Raw genomic sequence first — 20,201 nt, 5'->3', positions numbered from 1 at the left:
AGCTTGTCCAGGAATCCCACAGGAGGAGCAAAGGGAAAACACACTGGCCTTGCTCCTTGCTTTATACACACACTGCACAGTGATAACTCATTGTAATCCTTATTTACAGATAATACTTTTGTGGCACTTCAGCAACAGTGAAAACCATCTGGGGGCTACCAGTGAAGCAAATTTACTTGGAGCAGGGAAATTTCTCACCTGCATTTTATCCTCCTGAGTGCCCCATCACAGCACTTAATCTTTCCTGTGATGGGATGGAGGGTTTAGAAGCCATGCCCAGTTCCATAGGCAGGAAATGACATAGCATCGGGCAGGATGGCTGCTTTGAATCCTTACAACTTGAAAAATGAATTCTGTGTCCTTGGGAGCTGAACACAGAGATGCATTTGGCAATGTTTTGTTTCCCTCTTTGTCTGGGGTTGAAAGGAAGGCGACTGTGGCTCAGTGAGTGAACACTTAGATGAGATACCCTCCATTTCCTTAATGAGCCTATTAAGTGACTCATCAAAGGTGTAAGGACCAGTCTCAGAAGGGAGAGACACACAGAGATAACTGACTGCACTGAGATATTCCTAGTGCACACAAAACAACCTATATGCTACAGAGTTAATACAGGGAATAATCTGATTCCAGTGCTAGAGAAGTACATGGATGGAAAATACCTTCTCACTTTTCCTTTTTGCTGGCTGCAGTTGTCTGTGCCTGAGCTCACAGCTCCAGCTTTTCCTCCTCTGATCGAGGGACGACAAAATCCTGCTGTGACACATCCATCTCTGGGGTATTTGCAGAGTCAAGCACCTGGAGGAACTTTGTGCTCCCTGAGCCTGAGCAAAATCCATGACTGAAGGAGGAGAGTCTTGGTTTAGGTCACGAGAACCAAAGACCATATCAAAATTCAGACGGAATTTTATTCTCTGCCTTCCTAAATTAGTCCCTGAAGGTGTTCATGCCAGGATTTAACCTCTCCAAGGAGATTAAAAAGTACTGCTATATTAACACAAATACAGCAGACATACAGCAACCAGCTCACATCACTCTCCAGCACAATGGATTTTATTTACAAGGTTAACTATGATCCACTGTTGCACATTTTCCAGAATCTTGTGTTCTGATTGTGTATTAAGAGTGGAGCAAGGGAAGCAGGAAGAGCAAATAGCATCAATAATGCTTAGGAGACTGAAAGAGATGTACTAAAACACATGCCTATTTCTCTTGAAATGTCACTTTATGTCAACTGCCATGGTTTCCAGACTGGTAGAATTGAATTATATTGTAATTACATCCTATTTGGACAAGGTCACAAGAATAAAAGCTTAGTACTTTCCTCCATTACAGGTGCTGTATGTTCTTACACTCCTGGAGCAGACAAGCCTCCTCCTTTTCTAATGGCAACAAACTTGCCTTCAGCATAAAATGCCGGTTTAAGTCCATTAGTGCAAGGTGAGGAACATTAAAAAATTAAGAGCCATCATTAGTGATGTTTCTGAGAAGTGTCCCAGAGCACAGATGTTTATATTCTCTTCCTAATCCTTACAGTTCACTTTATATCATAACAGCAACAAAAAGGGAACAAACACAAACCCCAGACCTGTGTAACCTCACAACAGGTTCTTGTTTCACTCCAGCCCTCATCAGTGAGTACAGGTGTGTGAAACCCCTTACATCAGGGACTTGAACATTTCCCAGGTTTTTTCACCTTTCCAGCAGTTTCCCCCCAAATTCCTATGGCAGTATATAATCTTGTATAATATTCCTGCATGATGGATCAAAGGTTGAAAATCCACAAGTCATACAGGTCAACAGTTGTGTTGTTTAAACAGGGACCCTGCAAACACTGCGTGGCAAAGCCCTTCTGCCACACAGGATCATTACTGACATTCTGTGGATGACACAATAAAGACTAAAGGAAAATAGAGAGGGACTCTTGGCTGTTCCCAGGGGAGCCTGGGCTCCTGACAAACCCCTATGTGAGCTCCCAGCCCAGTGCTGGATCTATAAATGTGCTGCTCCTTCCCATTAGAGACTCAGCCACCAGAGGAGACGCTGCTGGATGGAGAGAGAGATGGATGAGAGCAGTGAAACAAGAGATGGGCTCTGGCCCAGCCCACAACCAGCCCTGCTCCCAATTCCCCTCAGCAATTACTGCTGCCCCTGGGATGAGCATTTGCACTCCAGGCTGTCAGAGAGCAGGGGTGGAGGTTTGCCAGGGTCACCAAGTGCAGGCAGCACCTTCTTTCCCTTTACACCCCCAGCCCTGGCCAGAAGTGGTTTTTATGAAGTCTTGAAGCACTTGGATTTGTTGTGTTGGCTGGAGAAGATGGCTCTGGTGCATATTGGGACAAAAGGAAAAATATATGGCTAAACCAGATCCCCCTCAGCTGGAGAGTCATTGCCTTTGCAGAACCCCTCACCAGAATTCTGGGAAACACAAACTGTGCCAAGGGAAAATGCTCCTTTCTCACCACATGTCCTTCCTCCTGCAAAAGGAACATGCCCTGCTTCACACTGTGCTTAGAAAAGGGAAAAACCAAGCAAGCTCTCTGGAAGGAGGTTCATTACAACACAAATCTACATTTCATCTTGCATTACAAGAAAAAACAAGGGCCAAATTTGCCTCAGAGCTCCTGCTGGTATTTAAAAGAACAGGATTTGTGTCCTTACAAGCTTACCTGAGTATGATGGTCTGGACAAGCAGCTGGAATGAAGAAAACTGTGCGGGGATCTGTATTCTGTGGCATCAAAATACAGCTCCTTTCACAGTGAGAGAAATCTCTTTCACCACTGCCTCATGAGGAAAGACATCACACTTACTGTTTCCAGGACTGTTTCACGTTTGAAAGTAAGGCAGTGGTGACAAGGTGATTGAATTTTTTCCCCATTTCTGACAGGTCTGGTAGATTGCACAATCATCAAAAGGAGCAGCCTGACAATAAAGTTTTTGTGTGTCATCGACAGTGGGAGAAGAAATGAGCCCGAGGTAAGGCAAGCAGGTGCTCAGATGCTAAAGCATTATTCAATTGCTGAAGCATTATTCAATCCAGCTGCTTGCTACAGCTGCCTTGGGGCACACAGGAGCAAGTGGAACATGGCATCCTCATCAGGCAGCTGGGAAGCAAAGCCCTGATCCCTTCTCCAGCTCTTCCCACTGCTCTTGACTGGCTGAAATAGAATCAATATTCCTTGCTGTGCAAAGAGGGAGCATCCAGGGTGGCACACTCAGGTGGCTTACTCAGACTGCCATCAAATTGTTCCCTGCAAGGATGCATGGGAAGAGCACTGACCTTGTGCTCTGAGCTATGGGTTAACCAAAGGATTGCTGAGATTGAAAAGGAGCTGCTCAGCTGCCTGACTGAATGAAGAACATCAGCTATAGGTTTTTTTTTCTCCAGAGGTTGATGCATTAAGCTCTGAGCCTCTTGAAGCTATGCCACCCCAGTGTGTGTGTGTTAGTGAGCACACACCTGTATTTCTTGTGCAGGTGAGGAGTGAGGAGCACCCTCCAGGCTGGTGCCATCTGCAGCTGCACCTGGGCTGGGGTCCTGTTGAAGCTGAAGATTTTGCAGCTCTGTTGTCACAGTAACTGAGGGATTTAAGCTGACACTGGCCCCTGAGCCATGTGTGCACACTGAATTCGTGCCTGTACTTCCAGATTTAAGAGATTATTTATTAACACTGAATCACAAATGATTTGGGTTGGAAGGGACCTTAAACCCATCTTGTTTCAATCCCTGCCATGGACAGGGACCTTGCACTATCCCAGGGTGCTCCAAGCCCCATGCAGCCTGGCCTTGGACACTTCCAGGGATCCAGGGGCAGCCACAGCTTCTCTGGGCACCCTGTTCTCAGGGACTCACCACCCTCACAGGGAAGAATTCCTTCCCAATATCCAATCTACATCTCTCAGTTTGAAGCCACTGCCTCTCATCCTGTCGCTCCATGCCCTCATAAACAGTTCCTCTCCAGATTTCTGCATCTATACTAATTATTATGCTGATTAATAACTTGGAGATGAGATTTTCAGTTCTTTCATGACTTTTGATTAACGTGCAGAATCAAATTTTGGTTAAAAATTATTGTCCAGGAAATGGCATTAATTAATTAAGCAAAGGAAGTTGAAAGAATAACAGACAGCTAGGGCAACACAATGAGGAGGTCTGATCTTCATCTGCTGCATGACAGTGAGGTACCAGCCAGATGTAATCTACTTATGCCCAAACATAAACAAATGTAACAATATAAACAATGTAACACCATGTTTACCATACTACTCAATCTCCACAAGAGAAACAAGGCTACAATATGCTAAAAATAAAAACAATTAACTGTAGGAAACCAGAGAATCCTGAAGCAAAGCAATCAGGAGATCCTGAAAATGTGAATATTGCCCTTATAAAGCACTAAGTTACAGTCCTGCTCCAGTAGCTACACACTGCTCAGAGAACAGCCAAGTAACTACTTACTGAATTTAATTTCCAACAGTGTCAACAATGCCAAAAACAATGCCTGGGGTTTGTAATGGCAAGTCATTAATAAGACTTTCAGCTCTAAAAGCTGCTGTCCTTGCAGAGCTCTGTGTTTATGAAATGCAGTCACTGTCTCCTACACTTAGTTTTGTTTGTCCCCTCATTTTCAAAGCAGAAGAATAAATCCAAGTGCAGGTGCCTGAGAAATCAAACACCAGCAAAAATACAAGAAGACAGTGCCCCCAGTGCCTCTTGTGTTTATTTGCAAAAGCCCTGGGGGAAATAAGAGAAAGTTGTTAAGCTTTGCCTTTTCTTTTCCTTCTCCTCCCAATTATTTTTACAAGTTTAGCTCTAAGTCTCAGCACAGCACAGTGCTTCAGAATTTGTCACTTCCTTTAATTTGTCAAAAAACCAAAAAGAACCCAATGTCCCATTGCAGCTGTTGTCTGTGCCACACTGAGAGTGAATCTCTGCTCTCCCCCAGTCACGGTGTGCATTAGCCATTAGCTCTGGATTACTGGAGCTGTCTGCAACACAGAATCACAGAATGGAATCACAGAATGGTTTGGGTTGGGAGAGATCTTAAATCTCCTCTTGTTCCATCCCTCTGCCCTGGCAGGGACACCTTCCCCTGGCCCAGGTGGCTCCAAACCCTGCCCAGCCTGGCCTCGAACATCTCCAGGGATGGAGCAGCCACAGCTTCCCTGGGCACCCACACCAAATCCCACCCATGGCTGTTTCCAAAAGTTTCATTTTTAAAATTCTGTTACATCTGCAGGAATAAAATAACCACAGCTTTTCTGAGAAGGGCACATACCATAATTGCTAACCAAAAAAGACAAAAGGTAACTTGAATTTTTTTCCTTAATCACTTCCCAATGCATGTATTCTAAGACTTCGAGACTTAAGTAATAGAAGATAATTCTCTGGGGGTGCCCTGAACTCCCAGCAGACAACAGAATTTCTTCCTCTGCTGTTCAGAGGAGATAATTCAGAGTTTCTCAGGTCACAGTAGTTGAGTTTTAAAAACATAGATATAATATTTTTCAGGGTCATAGACAACAACAAAACTTCGGCTGGCAAGGGTCGTGCCTTGGCCCCAGTGTCTTTTGTATATAAAAACCATTTCCTCAGAATTACTACCCTGGTTACTGCCAAGCTGCTACCTGACTGCCTGAAAGACACCCAAGAGAATCACAGAGGAATTTCCACCTCCAGGGAGATTTTGCCATCTTGAGTCTCAACAGTTTTGTTGATGCTTAAGTCAGTATCAAGGAACATTTCTCTGCCAGCATAAACATGGGGTGCAGAGCTTGTTTCCAGGCATTTCTGCATCTGTACTTTAACCTACACTTCTTTCTCCACAAAATGTGAAATCCTGTAGGTTTGTTCCTTTTAATTATGGTTGTAAGTGCTGATGCTGGGATACATTTCTTCCTCTACAGCCTCTTCTGCATCACAGAAGTGTCTTTAGAAAGGACACCATCTTACTGGGACAATAAGAGGTACTGCAAACCTGCCAGACACCATCACCACAGGCTTTCTTCATAATCAAACTCAAGGCATTCTTTGGGAAAATCAGTTACTGGGTTTGTTTCCTCCAAAGGAAGAGAGAGTTGAGACTTTCTCCTCTAAAAATCTACTATGAGCACTGTGTTGTCAATAGGAACTCCAGCCACTGCTACTGCTCAATGTACAGACCACTGCAAGGAGAGAACTTTGTATGAGGTATTTTAATGTGTCACCTCACAGGGGGTGAGTCAGTGTTCCAGCCAGCCTGCATCTGGGACTGGAGTTCAGCTTGGGAAAAAGGTTCACTTCCTCTTCCTTCTAGAGCTGACTTATTTTAGACACATTCTGGCAGAGATGCCAGAAGACAGAGCTGTCAAACAGTGTGACTCCTGCCATCTTCACCTCCTGCTCTCTGTGCTATTTTCAGAGCCAAGGATGGAAAGCAGCTGTTATTCATTCAGGGGAAGGTGCCAGATTCAAGCAGCTCAGGCCAGAAGGCCCTTCTGAGGATGCTCTCCTTCTCCCTTTGGAACAGAACATCTGCTGTCATACTGAAAAGCCCTGATGGCACCAAGCTGAACAAAAGTATTTGGGTGCCCTTCTGAACCATGGAGCAGCTTTCAGCTGCCCACCTTACCTTGTTGAATGAAACCACTAAGAACTTGGGCAAAGTGATGCAACTGCTGTGGATGGACACAGTAAATGTTTGTATCAACTTTTCCACCTCAAACTTTTACAGTTCTTGGAAGACTCTTACCTGCAACACTGCTCTGGTTGATGCCACTGCTCACAAGAGCAAATGTCAACTAGTGACTAATACAAAGACACCAAAATATTTGTACTCAGTCAGGCTGCAGAACTACTTTAAACTGTTAAATGTGATTATACTTTAATAATAATAATAATAATAATAATAATAATAATAGTAACCACCTTCTATTCCTTTCCTATTGATAAAGAATAAATGACATGCCTGATGACCCTTACAATACCAACTCAGTGCAAATGAAAAAAAAAACAAAAACAAAACCAAGCCAACAAAACAAAATAAAATAACTGAACAGTTTTACTAATGCTTAAACACCATGAAAATATAGCCTCACTACTGGGCAACATGCCTGCTCACTGGAATATTAAATAAGTATTAGAAGTTAAATAAATAAACATTTCAAGCCCAAACTGCTGTTTTAAATTAACAACATTCCTTTCTACGGTGTTAACACTTATTACCAAGATTACAATCTCATTTAACATCCAACTCCATTGCAGGCACTTTAATCTGATTTCCAGATGCTGGCTCATTGCAGTGCCCCACACCACAAAGCCCAGCAGAAAGGAAGAAGCTGGAGCTGCAAACAGGACAGGAATTAAAAACATGACCCTTGTCACCAGGACAAGTGGATCTGCACTTCAGAGATAACAGCACAGACATAATAAGGGCAATTGATCATTGGCTTTTAATAAGAAATTTCATACAAGCATGGCAGGGTTTTCTATAGATCTAAACCAAACCCTTTTCAATTTGGTTTGGCCTTTTCTGAAGAAGTTGATAAATGTGCAATTTTTAACCTGTCCTTTGTATTGGAAGGTTAAATAGATACAACACTGGTAGAACCTACTCTTGTGCACTTTCAGGGCCTTTCTGCAGTGACCTCATTTGCTTTTCTGTTGCATTGAGTTGTCTTACTATGACAGCAAGATCCCCAAGAATCTAGATAAGTACACACACATAGAGATAAGCACAGAGAGAGAGAATGCTCTAGTCTTGTATTTTGTGGAACCCCAGTGAAGGTGAGGAAATGAAGGTATCTGACTCCATGTTCTTAGAAGGCTAATTTATTATTTTATGATATTAAAGAATACTATACTAAACTATACTAAAGAATACAAAAAGGATACAGACAGAAGGCTAGAAGATACTAATGTAAAACTCATGACTTTCTCCTCCAGAGTCCCACACAGCTTGGCCCCTGATTGGCCAATAAGTAAAAACAATTCACATAAAACCACCTGTTGTATAAACAATCTCCAAGCCGCATTCCAAAGCAGCAAAACACAAGAGAAACAAATGAGATAATACCCACCTGTTGTATAAACAATCTCCAAACCACATTCCAAAGCAGCAAAACATAAGAGAAACAAATGAGATAATACTGTTTTCCTTTTTCTCTGAGGCTTCTCAGCTTCCCAGGAGACAAATCCTGGTGAAGGGATTTTTCCAGAAAATATGACAGTGACATCCTAGATAGAAGAGAGAGAGAGCAAACCAGCTATTCTTAATCTTTCCCATTAAACTCACATAAATCAATAGGTGAGTTAAACCATGCCTGTAAAAAAATCACATCCAGATAGAAGATAACAGAGGTGTGAAGCAAGTCAGTCATCGCCATCAGTAAGGTGTGAGCATCAAATCACCACTCTCAACTGAAAACATTTAAATGGCAACATTATAAAGTAAACCTGCTTTAAATGTCACCAAGGAATTATTCTGAAATGAGAACAAGCTTAGCACAGCTCCTGCTACTGTAGCCTGTTCTCCTTGACTCTGCTATTATCCATGCCCTGGTGCCAGCTCCAGCTGTGGGTGACAGCCTTGTCAGTACAGTGACAGGTGACAAAAACGTGTGTTTGCTTTGCACTGGAAAAGGTATCATTTTTATTCAGGGCCATTTGCTGGTCTCATTGAAGGTGCTGAGAACAGCAACCTTGTAATGCTGCTGGAGGGGCCCAATATTGTCCAAAAGGGAGATTTACATGGTTGGGAAGAAACTTCTCTAGAAGAAGTTCAGTATTTGAGATCTTTCCTGCTGCTGAGGATGGTGAAAGATAGCAGCTTTTTATTTTGTATTTGCAGATCTGCTTTTGAGAAAAAGATAGATACCAATCCTTTTTTTTTTTTTAAAAAGCAGTAGAACTACTTCCAGCACAGCACTTTCAGAATCCAAGGGTTACATCCTGAATTCATTGAAAAGTTGCGAAATTAAGGAGAAAAAAAAACTAAATAGTTTTAAATTTGTCTTCTGCAGGACTAGAAGTAGCTCAGCTAAAGCTCAAGAAAAAAGCAAGGAGAGGTGGATTTTTATTACATGTTACACTCTTGTTTTGTTCTGCAGTAATCTGGGAACAAAATTAAAAGAAACACTGGAAAAGATACAGCTCACTATGAAGCCTGCCCACAACACAGTTCTGTTTTTAGGTTTTTATGCCTCTGTAATTAGCTGAGAAATCTGAAGAAAATCCTCCATTCACTTACTGTGTGATACTTGCTCTAAAACCATCTATTGTTTAGTCTACAAGTACTGATGCAGCCCACAAGCAGTGGAAAGACACACAGAGCCTCTTTCACACAGCACAAAAAAGAAGTTTTAAGGGTCTGTTTTGGCTTTTTTTTAAACAGAACAAGTTTTGTTGCATTCAACAAGAGAGACTACTACTCTTCATACAAGCTCTGTGTTCCCTGGGACTCTACCACTGGTGATGACCAAGACTAAAATCTCCTGTTTCGGTGTCAGCTCCTGCAATTATTAGCACATGTTGGTAAATAAATTCAATGATTCTAACATCTAATTATAGAATCATGGACTCGTTTAGGTTGGAAGTGATCTCTGGAGGACATCTTATCTAAACCACCCTCTGAAGGCAGGTGACCTTCAGCAGCTCACTCAGGGCAATCTGTATGTTGAGTGTCGCCCCAGATGGAGACTCCAGAACCACCAAGGCCAACACATTCCTGGCCCTCCTAAAGAGTTCAAAAAACTTGTCCAAAAGCCAATTTTTTGTCATGAGTTAACAGGATCCCAGGACACACTGAGGACCCCACAGCCACTGCTCCTCATCCTCATGCCACACCAGAGACCATGGCCAGACAGATGCTCCAGTGACCATGGGGACGAGTGGCACCTGTGACAAGGGTGCAAGTCTGGGGACACACACCCATTTAATCCAAGTTTCACCCTCCCTCCAAGGGGGTCTTGTGCTGAGTTTCCTCACATTAAGTTCCTGAAGTCTCTTACAGGGTGAGTTGTAGGCTCAGGGAGTCAGCAGAGCCCGAATCCCTGATCACACCAGAGCAGCATTTACTGACACAGCAGAAGGTGACTTCAACCTTCCACTTTTCCCCACCCCTGAGAACCCCAGGTCTCAGCTCTGAATTCTCCCTCCTTTTCAGTAATTCCTTCTAATCCTCACACACTTCTCTAACACACAAGGGGGTGACTTGACTCCATGTTTGCTACACTCACCTGAGCTTTTCCCTTAATCAGAATCCACAGTGTGTGAAATGCTGTGTATGCAGTGAATTCATTCACTGTCAAACCCTACCCCTTCCTGTCACCCAACAGTTCAGAATGTCACACTCTTCCCACAAATGGCCCCAGGCACTGAGCCCTGAGCATCTGCCTCAGGTGCATTTCAAAATACTTCCCCAACAAAGCACAAAATTACACATACATCCAGTACTAAATGAAAAACTAATGACAAATAACATCATGTGACATACACTGTATTGCACAAGAAAAGGAGAAAGGTATGAGAAAACTGACAAATAGCTCTTCCAACAGGTACCACAAAGACTTCTACATCAACCTCCCATCAGAAAATACACAGTAATACTGAGTAAGTAGCAGAAAGATAATTCTCCTGTACTTGCTAAGTCCTTAAATTACTCATTTTCAACAACCAAGTAGAGGACTAAATACTAAACATCAAACTATAGCTTTGTACTCACAAACAGTCTCTTTCAGCAGCAGAACTGAAATTCAAGTACAATTTTACTAAAACTTTTGCACAGAACTTCTTTTCTTTGGCTGGAATAAACATTCAGATGGCAAGACCTATTTTTTTCATAAGATAAGTGGTTTAACCAGAATGGAAAAAAACCCTGCTTAATAAAGATGAAATTAAGCAGCACAAGGGAAATTAACAAATATATTGAGAGAGGCAATAAAAATATAAAAAGAGGCAGAGTGTTGGAGGAACATTCTTCCTAGTGGATGTTCTCTGTGCATCACTGGGCCACACCAAACATGCACTTCCCATCAGAGCTCACATTCCAGGAAATGACTAAACCACTTTTTCTCCAAGATCAAACATTAAACCCCTCCATAGCAATACATATTTCAACCAAAAAAAAAAAATATTCCAGGACCTTCCAAATGACCACTTTATGAACCTCTGCAGCCATTTTAAACAGGTTTCCACCCTCAACAGCTTACAGTCATGCTTCTGTAATTTGGTTCAAGTCCAGTACTTGTAGTCAGTAAGTTCACAGTAGCCCGACTTCTGACAACAGAATCTTGGGAAGGGTAGAATATAAAAACATATTCTGTCTTGGTAAGCTTGATATACAAACAAAACTCATTTCTACCTCAATTCAAATGTATTATACACAGCACTCAGCAGATAAACAGCTTCTGAGCAAAACAAATAATTTCTGAGCTTTGTTTGCATGATTATCATACAGTGATTAATTGGTTTACTGCAGTCACTGTTTATAAAACAAATAAGGAATTAGTGAGTTCTGATAATTGTTGATGCTGCACCATTTTTCTGTTTTAATTATTAGCTTGTACCCAAGCACATAAAGAGAGAAAAGATCACAGATTCACCTTCTTTAAAGATGGAAGGTGTGTGTGTAATCATACAAACATACATAAAAAGCAATAAACCAGTGATTTAATTTCTTTACTTTCTACATGCTACTGCCATTCTTAACACAGCATTTTACTCTTCCTGTACAAATTCCTGGCTGAATGAGAAGCAATGAAGTCCACCCTTACCTTAATATTGCAAGCTTGTTCCATGAGTCTCCGGGCGTTCTCCTCAGCTCTGTACCTCTTGGGCAACTGAACCCTGAAGAATTTTAAAGCTCCTTCAAAATCAGCCTGTAGAAGGTCCTCTTTGGAGGTCTGCAATTAAACACAGGGAACTACAGTAAACCCTGGGAACATGCAGTCATGCTCTTCTACTTGATTTGTCATTTACTGGATGCATTCCAGACCACCAATATTCACATTAGCTCTAAGTCATCCTCCTTGAAATCAGCCCTTTTAACTCTGCTTCATAAAACAGAGGCCAAAGCCCACCCAAGGAATCCTAGGCAGGGCAGCACAGAGGACTGCAATATGGGAATGGATTTTATCCTTCTATACCTGCCAGGTGAGAAAGAGATTCTGGTTCAGCCTGTCAAGATGTCAGCAAAGGAAAAAAAAAAAAAGAAAACAAAAAAAAAGCAAACAACAAAAACCTAGGAGAAGTTACTATATTTCCTGGAAAGCTTGTGCATTAGACCATTACTGATTCTCATGGCACTGCCCTAAAAAGACAAAGTATATATATTTAATGTATGTATAGTTACAGACATGACGAGTAGAAGAACATGATTCATACAAGGCATCAGCAAGTCAATGTGCTGAAGTCTGTGACAGAATTTCTCAAAGAACACTGTGCCAGAAAATGTTCTACATGCTTATTTCCACATCTCCCATGCTCCCGCACCTCTCAGTGGTACCAAGTCTAAAAGGCCAGAAGAGGTTACACATTCACCATGAATCCACTCCTGTCCCTGACAGAGAAATGTGATTCACAGGGACAAAAGCATCCATCCTCCAGGTTACTGAGACCTGCACCAAGAGGTTCAGAAGGTACCAAATCCCAAGCCTTGGGATAGTTCCTTTAAATGGTTCACAGAAACTGAAGGTCCTGACAAGACATTCCGAACATCATCTCAAAAATGTGAATTTGAAGGGTTTTAGCCCAGAAAAGAGTAAACAAAACTCTGTCAACATAGGTACTCATATGGTGGAGATCTACACTGTGTAATGTGTAGAACTGCAAATACCTCAGCAGCAGCACAGGGTTAATTGCTGAATTAATTGCTCATGTACCACCACCACCACCATTTTCACGTGTGCTAACATTTCCATGTGGGCATCCTCTGCCTTCTCATGAGTAACAAACACCCAGTGTTATTTTTTGCTTCATTACACACAGTGGGTACATTACACACACATTGGTTCAAGTTGGATTCTTAACTATGTTGTTATCCACTTGAATCCAGAGAATCCCACAATGGCTTTGGTTGGAAGGGACCTTAAAGGCCACCTCTTTCCAACCCCCTACCATGGACAGGGACACCTTCCACCATCCCAAGCTGCTGCAAGCCCCATCCCACCTGGCCTTGGACACTTCCACAGATGGGGCAGCCACAGCTTCTCTGAGCAACCTGTGCCAGGGCCTCACCACCCTCATAGGGAAGAATTTCTTCCCAATATCCAATCTAGCCCAGTCCTCTGGCGGTTTGAAGCCATTCCCCCTTCTCCTGTCACTCCAGGCCCTTTTCCAAAGTCCAGGCCCAGCTCTGTTCTTTTCTTTCCTTACTGAATTCACCCAAGATCTATTGGATCATCCTGATTTTCACTGCCAAAGAAGCTGCTGGGTCATCACTGCAGGAGCCCAGGAAAAGCTGCCTTGGGGGTGCTGATGAGAAACACTCAGCCTTGCAACCTATCCCATCTGATCCCATCCACAACCATTAAACATTCGGCTTTGCAACCTATCCCATCTGATCCTGTCCACAACCATGAAAGGTTCAGCTTTACAAACTATCCCATCTGATCCTGTCCACAACCATGAAAGGTTCAGCTTTGCAACCTATCCCATCTGATCCTGTCCACAATCACTGGCAGCTGCACAACTTGGCTGAGGCTCAATCTGACAAGGCTGAAGTGTTGACAGAGAGCCGGGAAAGTTGGTATGGGATGAATGAGATCCACCCTGGCCAACATCACACTCCTCTTGGATGAGTTTTCCTGAGGCTGTGAACGCTCTTGCCACACTTAAAGCCACATCACTGTTTCATACCCACACTGGGCTGGTTGTTGGAAGCTGCTGAGTGTGGTGGGAGCAGCTGGTCATGTCCAGCACCTCTGCCAAACCCCTGCTGGTACCCAAGGGCTTCCAGGGAAGTTCAGTGGATAACAGTGGTGGAAAAGCACTAAAGGTTTCATGGAATCACAGAATTGTTAAAGTTGGAAAAGCCCTCTAAGATCAGCAAACCCAAGCACTTACCCAGAAATGCCGAGACCACTGCTACACCATGTTCCTAAGTGCCACATCTGCACATCTCATGAATCCTTTCAGGGAGGGTGACCCCATCACTTCCCCGGGCAGCCTGTGACAATACCTGAGCACTCATCCAGTGAAGAAATTTTTTCTATTTCAATACCCAGCTCATCTCTCTTCCTTTGTTCTCAGCTATGTTGGTATCTGCCATGACTACCCAATTCAAAGAGATTTCCCAAATACATTGCCAATTTGCCTTCTTGGGATGCTCCTGCACATCCAGTCCCCTCCTCTTCCCTTCCTTTAAAGCAATTCTATGTAAAACATTTCAAATCAAATCTAATTTTCCTAGGCCTCTGCTTGAATCATTGTTATAGTAGTATTTTTAACAGTCCCCAACAAACTACATTTATTAAACTGTAACTATTGATAACTTTGAGTTCTCAACGCTGAAAAATCTGTAGTCAAAGAAAATCCCATAAGATCATGGAAATAAGAACTTCTCTAACAAAGTTCACTGAACTAAGATTGTAGTTATGAAAACTGCATCAAAATTGTACAGGTTAGTTAAATGAGTGATAAGAGTCCAGGCATGTCAGCTCCTTCTACTTCACTGAAAATATTTTCATTTCCTTAAAATCATCTGTTCATCAAAATACTAGCTTCACTATTAAAATCACAAGAAAAAAAAAAAAGAAAAATAGAAATTTTGGCACCCCAGGATTCACATTTCTTGACATTTTGTGACTTCAACCAATAAAGGTTTCTCTGGAAACTTCTGCCAGCTGTTTTAGAGGCAGAGATTTGTAAATCCTTGGTTGAAGTCACTCAGCTCCTGAAACTCATCAACAGCTGATTTCTAAACAGCTGATTTCTATTACTAAACCATCTGTAAGTTTAATGAGTTAATCATTAAAGTTTGGCAGGTGCATTGCATTTTTGTGCATTTGGGAACCTCAGGAAAGTTTTTTATTACTATAGATGTTATTTTTAGATCAACATATTTTTGATTAAAATCTATTTTCAAACCCAGGCAAACAAGGAGACTCAGTAAGAACTATGATCCAAAAGCTCAGTTTGCATTCTAGGTTTTGACTAAATGTGTTCTCAAATGTTCTTCCCAGATCACTTAAGTATTTCAATACAGTTATAAAATTATCTTAAATGAATGAGTTGAAAATTAGGAAAAGCCCTTTCCCAAAAGTATTAGCAAAGCTTTTAAAACTAAAGGTAAAGTTTAGAAAAATAGCAAATACTCAAAAAGCAAGAACAGAATTTGAGACACTTAAATTATGTTAATTCCTTTTTTAAAAGTAAATAGTGTTGTTACTACTTCCCCCAAAATATTTAGGGAACTGTGATTAAGACAAAGGGAAGATTCTTGGATTTTTTTCTTTAATTTAATTTCACTGTTTTCAATTATTAATCCTGCAGCTTCATTTATTACTGATTCTATCACAACTCCTATTCCCACCTGGGAACTAACATAGCAGAAGAAATTTTGGATGAACCACACTGCACATCCTAAATTTAGTTCTTCCTCCTTCATACAGACAGATAAAAATTACTTATTTCCATAGAATTTCAGACAAATTTAGACTTTTGTAGAATGTCAGTGAGCATAAACCACCTGTTTTACACTTTATTGAACATGTGTCAGAAATGAGGCCAAGAAGTTGAAGACTGCAAAGAACCTGGCCATGCTTCACTATAAAATTTGCTTTTGGGACACTCAAAATGTTTGTAAGTATCCTCCAATTTTTCAGTATTTATATACATAAATATGAAATTTATGAATATATATTCATAAATATATGTATATACACATAAATATGAAAATTATAAATTTGTGTATATAAGTGTATATACTTAAATTCTTGTATATACATTTATATACATACGTTGTATATATGTATATATCCATATGATACATATGGGTACATATTTATATACATATGTATCATATAGATAATATATAATAGGATATTATAATACCAATATATATTATATATAATTATAATAATATGTATATATGTGTGTGTGTGTGTGTATATATATATATATATATATAATGAAAGTATCTTTTGTTATTTAATGCCTATAACACACAGATTTAAACTCCTTAAAAAAACTTTCTGGTTTTAACTTCTTAAAGAAGATACACGGTGTAAAACCAAGGTACACAAGCTATTTATTGCTGACCAAGAGTGCAGAGCTGCACGCTGCAGGTCTTTGCTGCCCTTTGCCTGAGAGCTGAGAGCTGCTCAGTGGCTCACAGAGGAAATGTAAATCCCCTGACCTTCTGTGCTGGATAAACTCGGGCTCCAGGCCTGGGCAAGTCTGGTGGACAAAACTGTGCTGCAGCAACACCAGAACACACTTCTAGGGCAATACACCAAACTCCTTTGCTGGCTTTTTTGTACTGTATTATCAAACACTGATTTTCCTGAATAAATTCCATGCTCTCTGTAACACACTGGTACAAAAGTGCTGTGGGAAAAACCCCAAAACACCTCAAGGTTTGTGAGTGGAGAGCTGGGATCCACAATCACAGCACTGATCTTGTGCACACTCAGTGACATCCCTCTTCACCCCTGCCTTTCTATGTAGCTCCAAACTAACATGGCAAAGTTCACTCTGCCACATAAATACTGATGCAGGTGGGTAAGAAAATCTCCTGGCTTCACCCACTCTGGGTCATTCCAAAGGGAGAAAATCCCCAGAACTGGTGCTGTTCCACCTGCCCAGAAGTGTGCTCAGGTGGGAGGTGATCAGAATTTTTCTAATACTGGCTAGAGGTTATAGATTGTATTTATCACATAACACTGCAATGACACATGCTCTACCCATCACAGGCATTTATCCCCAAAACCACAGCAGAGAGAGAAGCTACGCACATTAAAAAAAAAAAAAAGCTTAATTTTATGAAACACTGATGTTTTGAAGGATCTCCAGTTCTGATTGAAGTACAAATTCTCAGCCTTCAGAGATGTCTCATTTTTAAGATATCATCAGAACACAGTCTCTCCTTTCTGAGAAGGGTGTGTGTCAAAAGGCCTGTGTGTCAGGAGAGGAATATTTGACTAATAAAACCTGACAGGGAATCACATTGACTCTGCAAGTCAAGTCTCTCTCATTACACAAAGCACTATTTGTATTATTTTACCTTTTTCACACTCTTTCTTTCCTTTTAATAAAGAATCCTGTGCCACTCAGCAAAGCCAAACTGCCTGGAAGATAAGGAATGTGAAATTGCCTGGTGGTCTCCATGGGCCAGATACAAAGCCTGGTTAAACCAAGTGAAAAAGACCTCGATGGTTTTGTCTGTGCTTTCCTTAGAGCTCCTCACAGCACAGTTCGGGGTGATTTGGCAGCCCTTGCCCAAGAAAAACCATCAGCAGCATGAGTATTTTGGTACACTGGGAGATAACTGGAATAATGATAACACACCCAACAGCTCAAACCACGCATCACCAGTGACCAGACTCAATTCTACAAGTGACTGTAAATCCCCAAATCCAGCTGCACTGTAGCAATGTGAATTTTTGATTTTTTGTGGCATCTCCCAGAGCAGGGACACAGCGTTCCAGCCACCCACGCTGTCTGTACCATGGAACAGGTTGTAACACGCAGAGCACATGGATTCCTGTGGATCCTGAGCAGCAACAAGATGGGCTCAGTTGGGTGAAAAAAATGGACAGGTCACTCTTTATAACCACATTATGGGTAAGGGAATAAAGGAAAGGCACCATAGGAAATGGGGGATCAGGAAAGGACTGTCTTCCCATGGACCACACAGAGATGCCATTCTGGTGTGCCAGGCCACGGACAGAGCTGCAGCCAGGTGTGGTTACAACACCCTGGGCAGACCCAGCCAGGTCTAGGCACTGAGTCCCGGATTTGCCACTCTTTTGTGGGTTTGGGGCTGCTTTGTACAGCAGCAAAAATGATAAAAGCGTGTTCTCTGTGTCATAGCATGGCACACCAACTGCAGGCACCCCCCACACAGACAGCATTTGCCATGATGGATGGAAACACCCTTAACAATTTATTTCCCAGATCATTCTACACAGCATTTTCAACTTTTTAACATTCTGTCAATTGCCTTTCCAAAACCAAACACAGAAACAGCCAAAAGCCAAAATGCATCAACACAGCCTGATTTTTAAATGATGAGTCTGTAAAGCCAGCCTATGATGTGAAAAGTATAAAATCTGAAATGCTGACCATTAATGCACTTGGCATCAGTACCTAGAAGGTGACTGGGCACACTGCTTATCTGGAATCATCACAGACTGAGAACAAAAACACTCAGGTATTTAGGAAAGATGTTTTTTTATGATTCAGCCCTGGCTGATGATCCTTCAAGCTAGTTAAGGAGTGGCACTGGTCCCCATTAGCAGGACTAGTGTCCAGCCTTGCTGAGCTAACATCAGAAAGAAGGACTCAGTGCTTGAGAGATGGATTATGAGGAGCGGAGAGGAAAAAACAAGAGCCCTCTCATCCCTCCTGGGGGCAGAGGCAGGGCTGGGAGGGAGAATGGCAAATTCCCGACGAATTCATTTCATGAAAAGGTGATCTCACCGCAAGCAGCCGAGGCACAAAGAGGCGATGCCCCATGCCCAGAAGTTCCAGCACCCGACACGCGTATTCATTCACCAGCTTGCTCCTCTCGTCGTGCATGTCCTGGGACTTCTTGGCAGGTGGGGTGAGCTTGGCAGCCGGGCTTTTGCAAGGTACCCCTTCTTCCATGAGCAGCAAGTAGTGAGAATCCAGAGTGAGAAGAACAGGCTTTATGAACGGCAATCTCCAAAAGTGCAAGATTAGGAGAGCCAGCCTCCAGTCTCTGGAATGGGTTTGGATGGCTGCTCCAGCAACGCCCCGTTAGCCTCTCAGGAGGAGAAAAGCATCTTTGCTAAGAATCAAGATAAAATATGATCCACCTCGCTGGCTCAGCCAGAGTCCGAAGGAGATTTGAAAAACGAACCAGCGAAACCATGGATCTAAAAATGCACATAAAAAGGAGGAAAATGGCAGGGAAGGAGCACGGGGCAGGCGGGCAGGGAGCAGAGCGGGGGCTCAGCGTGCGGGAGCCGGGAAGGGCAGCGGAGCCCGGGCACTCGGGAGGCTGCACACAGAAAAGGATGAGCTCATTGCAACCCCGCTCGCTCAGCATCAGGCACGAAGGGGTGGGAAAGGGGGGCTGGGAGCAGGAGGAGGAGGGGAAAGAGGAGGAGGAGGGGGTGCCCGGGCACCGGGAGCCTCTCAGGGCGAGAATGCCGTAATAAGAAACCAATGGTGAGCACGGAGGGACGGGCGGGCTCCCACCCTCCATCAATTCCGAGCGGGGCTTTGGCTGCTCAATCCCGGCTTGCAGCACATCAGCTGCATCCTTGTAGGCTCCGGAGCGGGGCGGGACCGGCCTCCCAGCCGGGGTAATTACTCGTACACGCATTTTGCTCGGGAATGATGAAACACAGCCACGGTGCGGGTGGGGCAGGCGCCCTGCCCCTCGCCAATGGCGACCGCACAGGGGCCCGGCTGTGGGGAGGGCCTGGGGAGCCACTGCCCGTCTGCTGGGGAAACTCAGTCATTAAAACACCGTCATTGCCAGCGCTGTGCTCACGGGAGGCGTTTCTGCATCTGGAGCCGGTGGGCAGAGAGGGAGGGATGTCAGCGTTTGAATGGATGCTGGAAAAGCGCTGCACGTTTGTGAGGAGAATGCAGTGATGCCGCACCTGGACGGCCCGGCCACCTCCCTGTGCAGAACACAGCCCGCTGCTCTGCCACCTGCCACAGGCAGCCGCTGCTCCAGCCCGCAGGGCTGCCTGCCAGAAAACACGCCTTAATGCTGCTTTTTGAATAGCCCCATCCATAAAATGGGGTATGCAACAGAACAACACCCATTTCTAGTTGATTTCCAATTGCTTTCCACTTGCAACAGACAGAAATACTCCCCATTTCTAACATAAAGGTCATAACTTAAAATATTGTGAGAAGCTCTAAACCACATCAACAACAAACATTTCTGTAACTGTATATTTAAACTCTAAAAATCATTTTCCTAACATATCAAGAAAAAACATATTTACTTCAAATACTAATAGAAAGTAAATATCTGTAGGATGGGGTTACTGCATTAAAATAATAAACATGTTAATGTGT

The 20,201-nt window shown here is 42.8% G+C and overlaps 1 protein-coding gene across 4 annotated transcripts in view; it reads right to left on the bottom strand.

Moving 5' to 3' along the window:
• Positions 1-20,201, bottom strand: part of RABGAP1L (RAB GTPase activating protein 1 like) — a 224,452-nt gene that overhangs the window by 44,089 nt on the left and 160,162 nt on the right. For 3 of the 4 annotated variants that reach the window (XR_005629957.1, XM_039730176.1, XM_039730177.1), the window contains exon 19: positions 11,753-11,881. Coding sequence is in view for 3 of the 4 variants with exons in the window: in XM_039730176.1 (XP_039586110.1) it covers positions 11,753-11,881 (129 nt within the window). In the remaining variant the exon portion in view is untranslated. Of the gene's footprint in view, positions 1-11,752; positions 11,882-18,620; positions 19,329-20,201 lie in introns of those variants that run through there. The other variant, XM_039730178.1, reaches the window with a different exon arrangement.

This window comes from Passer montanus, unplaced genomic scaffold, assembly GCF_014805655.1.
Source record: "Passer montanus isolate IOZ18808 unplaced genomic scaffold, ASM1480565v1 scaffold71, whole genome shotgun sequence".
NCBI lineage: Eukaryota > Metazoa > Chordata > Aves > Passeriformes > Passeridae > Passer > Passer montanus.
The sequence above is the reverse complement of the archived record's forward strand: the minus strand, read 5'-3'. Positions and strand labels throughout refer to the sequence as shown.